The 4,097-nt window shown below is 38.5% G+C and overlaps 1 protein-coding gene across 2 annotated transcripts in view; it reads right to left on the reverse strand.

The window, feature by feature from the left end:
- The window catches only part of LOC105001781, a 61,438-nt gene that overhangs the window by 23,754 nt on the left and 33,587 nt on the right, over window positions 1–4,097 (reverse strand). For both annotated transcript variants that reach the window (XM_010858176.1, XM_010858178.1), the window contains one exon: window positions 2,711–2,846. In XM_010858176.1, the coding sequence (XP_010856478.1) occupies window positions 2,711–2,846 (136 nt within the window). The remainder of the gene's footprint in view (window positions 1–2,710; window positions 2,847–4,097) is intronic.

The following is a 4,097-nucleotide window of genomic DNA, read 5'->3' on the forward strand; positions in this document are numbered from 1 at the left end:
TATTGATATTTCTCCTGGCAATCTTGATTCCAGCTTGTGCTTCTTCCAGTCCAGTGTTTCTCATGATGTACTCTGCACATAAGTTAAATAAGCAGGGTGACAATATACAGCCTGACATACTCCTTTCCCGATTTGGAACCAATCTGTTGTTCCATATCTAGTTGTAACTGTTGCTTCCTGACCTGCATACAGATTTCTCAAGAGGCAGGTCAGGTGGTCTGGTATTTCCATCTCTTTCAGAATTTTCCACAGTTTATTGTGATCCACACAGTCAAAGGCTTTGGCATAGTCAATAAAGCAGAAATAGATGTTTTTCTAGAACTTTCTTGCTTTTTCAATGATCCAGCAGATGTTGGCAATTTGATCTTTGGTTCCTCTGCCTTTTCTAAATCCAGCTTGAACATCTGGAAGTTTACAGTTCACGTATTGCTGAAGCCTGGGTTGGAGAATTTTGAGCATTACTTTGCTAGCATGCAGATGAGTGCAATTGTGCAGTAGTTTGAGCACTCTTTGGCTTGCCTTTCTTTGGGTTTGGAATGAAAACTGACCTTTTCCAATCCTGTGGCCACTGCTGAGTTTTCCAAATTTGCTGGCATATTGAGTATACTTAGCATTAATATAAATATTTATATTTGAATTAAAAAGGTTTAAAGTCAATAACTTAAACCTCTACCTTAATAAACTAGAAACAGAGGAGAGCATATTATACCCAAGGTAAGCAGGATAAAAGAAATGATAAAAAAGAATAGATCAAGGAAATTGAATAAAGATTAACATTAGAAAAAGCCAGAAGTTGTTTTTTTGTAAAGATCAATAAAACTGACAAATTTCCAATCAGATTAATTGGAAAGGAGAAAACAAATCAAGAATTTCAAACATGGAAGAAGGGATATCACTACAGATCCCACATGAAAAAGATTATAAGAAAATATATGAATAACTTGATACCAATACATTTGAAAAGTTAAATGACATGAACAAATTTCTTGAAAAGACACAAAGTTTTACTCAAAAAAAAAAAAAAGCCAGAACAGCCATCTGTCAATTAAAAAATTGAAGTTGTAGTTTAAATATCTTTCCATAAAGAAAACTCTAAGTCCAGATATCTTCATCATTGAATTTTAGCAAATATTTAGAGATGAAATAATGTGAATTCTACACGACTTATTTCATTAAGTAGAAGAGGAGGAAACACTTCCTAACTCATTCTGTGAGGCCAGAATTACCCTGATCCCCAATACCAGCTGAAGACATTACAAGAGAAGTATAGACTAACATTCTTCATGAACATAGACACAAAAGTTATTTTCTTTTTTTAATTAAAAAAATATTTTCATTGCTGTGCATGGGCTTTTTCCTAGTTGTGGTGAGCAGGGGCTAGTCTCTGCTGCAGCATAAGGGCTTCTCATCATGGTGGCTTCTCTTTTTGTGGAGTACGTGCTCTAGAGTGTGGGCGCAGTAGTTATGGCACATGGGCTTAGCTGCCCCATAGTACATGGAATCTTCCCAGATGAGGGATTGAACCTGTTGTCTCCTGATTCTTAACCACTGGACCACCAGGGAAGTCCAATGCAAAAATGCTTAACAAAATGTTAGCAATATACTAAAAGGATAATACATTAGAATATAGTAAATCTAGTGTTGTACTATGGGTTAACAAAACTAAGTTTACTAATATATTTACTATAAAAAATACCAGCAAAGTTATCCAAGTTGTAAATCTCATCCTTCCTGAATAAGGAAATACATTAGAGAAGGAATTTATTACTTTATAAATAGGGACTTCCCTGGTGATTCAGTGGTTAAGAATTAGCCTTCCAACACAGCGGATGTGGGTTGGATCCTTCGTCTGGGAACTAATATCCCATGGGGCAACTAAACCCCTGCACCACAACCACTGAGGCTGAGCTCCAGAGCCTGCAGATCACAACTATTGAAGCCTGTGCACAGCAACGAAGAACGACTGCAGACAAAAATAAATAAATATACAAATAATTATTTTTTAAAAATAGTCTTCAATCAAGCCCTCAAGCCCCAAATCTTGGCTATGCTCTATTGCCCTTGATTGCCCCAAGATGCTATAACTACTGATGTCCTAAGATGGACAACTGTCCTAAGAGCCAATCCAGAAAGCTTTCTCACAGGGCTACCCATGCTCACTTATGGCTTGGCCTACTGGGCATGCATTTTCAGGAGAGTGGACAGGGAGACAATCAAGGGTGGGAAGATAAAAGCGGCAAGGAAATATTCTGTTTTCTAGAAGCTTCCAAGAATAGCTCTTTCTCCTTTTAAGGAGATTGGGACAATTTTGTAATCAAACACAAAGGAGTGTTCACTCTTGAGTAGGCTGCCTTTCTTCCTCACGTCACATTGCTTAGATTTACATTATATCCTGACCATAGGGAAGAAAAATCTGGAAGTCATACCTCTTGCCTTGCCTTAGTTGTCAATTTTTTAAAATGGGGCTTCTAATGAGGTCTTCAAGACCCATTTGTGGGCTAACATACAACTATCTGCCATGCCATTTTCATGATTTCAGGCCTTCCCACAGATCAGGTACCAATGACAAGATGGATCACTGCTTTCCTCTCAGCTGAAAATCTCACTTGGCACAACTCACAAGCTGCAATTAAATGATTGTCCCCATGATTTAACCCAAGCACCTCATTTTGGAAGGTGAACAAATAAACCATTTTAGTTTTCTACTCACCATGTTAATATTTGAGTTAATTCCAACAAGTCATTTTCTCCTTCTTTTCCCTTTCCATCTATACCATTATCTGCTAAATACAACTTCACTAACCAAGGACCAGTTTCAATCAAATCTTTAATTTTTTTCTTGATTCCTGTAGAAAGACCAGAGTATTTGATTATTTTTAGACAATAGTTCTCCCATTTCACCACCTTAATTGATTTTAATTTTTAAGATTATACTGATCTAACTTGTGTCGGAGAAGGCAATGGCACCTCACTTTAGTACTCTTGCCTGGAAAATCCCATGAACAGAGGAGCCTGGTAGGCTGCAGTCCATGAGGTCGCTAAGAGTCGGGCATGACTGGGCGACTTCCCTTTCACTTTTCACTTTCCTGCATTGGAGAAGGAAATGGCAACCCACTCCAGTGTTCTTGCCTGGAGAATCCCAGGGACGGGGGAGCCTGGTGGGCTGCCATCTATGGGGTCGAACCAAGTCGGACACGACTGATGCGACTTAGCAGCAGCAGCAGTGGATCAGACAGGCAGCAGACCACCAAACAGTGACCATGACTGTTTTTTGGGTGCAAGTTTGGTTTTGGCAAGTGCTTTGGAGCTTCTTCTTGGTCCAGCCACTGAGGTAGTCATTGCTGATTGTTGTATACAATCCACTTTTTGTCACACATCACAATCCCATTGAGAAATGGTTCATTATTGTGTAGAATAAGTGATGACTCTTCAAAACGATGACTTTTTGATTTGTGGTCAGTTCATGAGGCACCAACTTAACAAGCTTTTTCACTTTTCAAATTTGCTTCAAATGCTGAATGACTGTAGAATGGGTGACGCTGAGTTCTTTGACAATTTCTCACGTAGTTGTAAGAGGATCAGCTTCGATGGTCCTCTCAGTTTGGTCGCTGTCAATTTCCAACAGCCAGCCACTATGTTCCTCATCTTTAAGGCTCTCGTCACCTTTGCAAAAGTTCTTGAATACTGTATGTTAGCAGTTCCTGAGCCAAATGCATTGTTGATGTTGTGACTTGTCTCTGCTACTTTATGACTCATTTTGAACTCGAATAAGAAAATTGTTCAAATTTGCTTTTTGTCTAACATAATTTCCATAGTCTAAAATAAATATAAAATGAACAGCTAGTAATAAGTCATTGGCAAATAAACAAAAAGAAAGAAATACACATTAAAATGATGTATAACACTTATTTAACTGTGAAGAAAGCTGAGCGCTGAAGAATTGATGCTTTTGAACTGTGGTGTTGGAGAAGACTCTTGAGAGTCCCTAGGACTGCAAGGAGATCCAACCAGTCCATTCTAAAGGAGATCAATCCTGGGTGTTCTTTGGAAGGAATGATGCTAAAGCTGAAACTCCAGTACTTTGGCCACCTCATGCA

Source organism: Bison bison, unplaced genomic scaffold, assembly GCF_000754665.1.
Source record: "Bison bison bison isolate TAMUID 2011002044 unplaced genomic scaffold, Bison_UMD1.0 scf7180017864384, whole genome shotgun sequence".
NCBI lineage: Eukaryota > Metazoa > Chordata > Mammalia > Artiodactyla > Bovidae > Bison > Bison bison.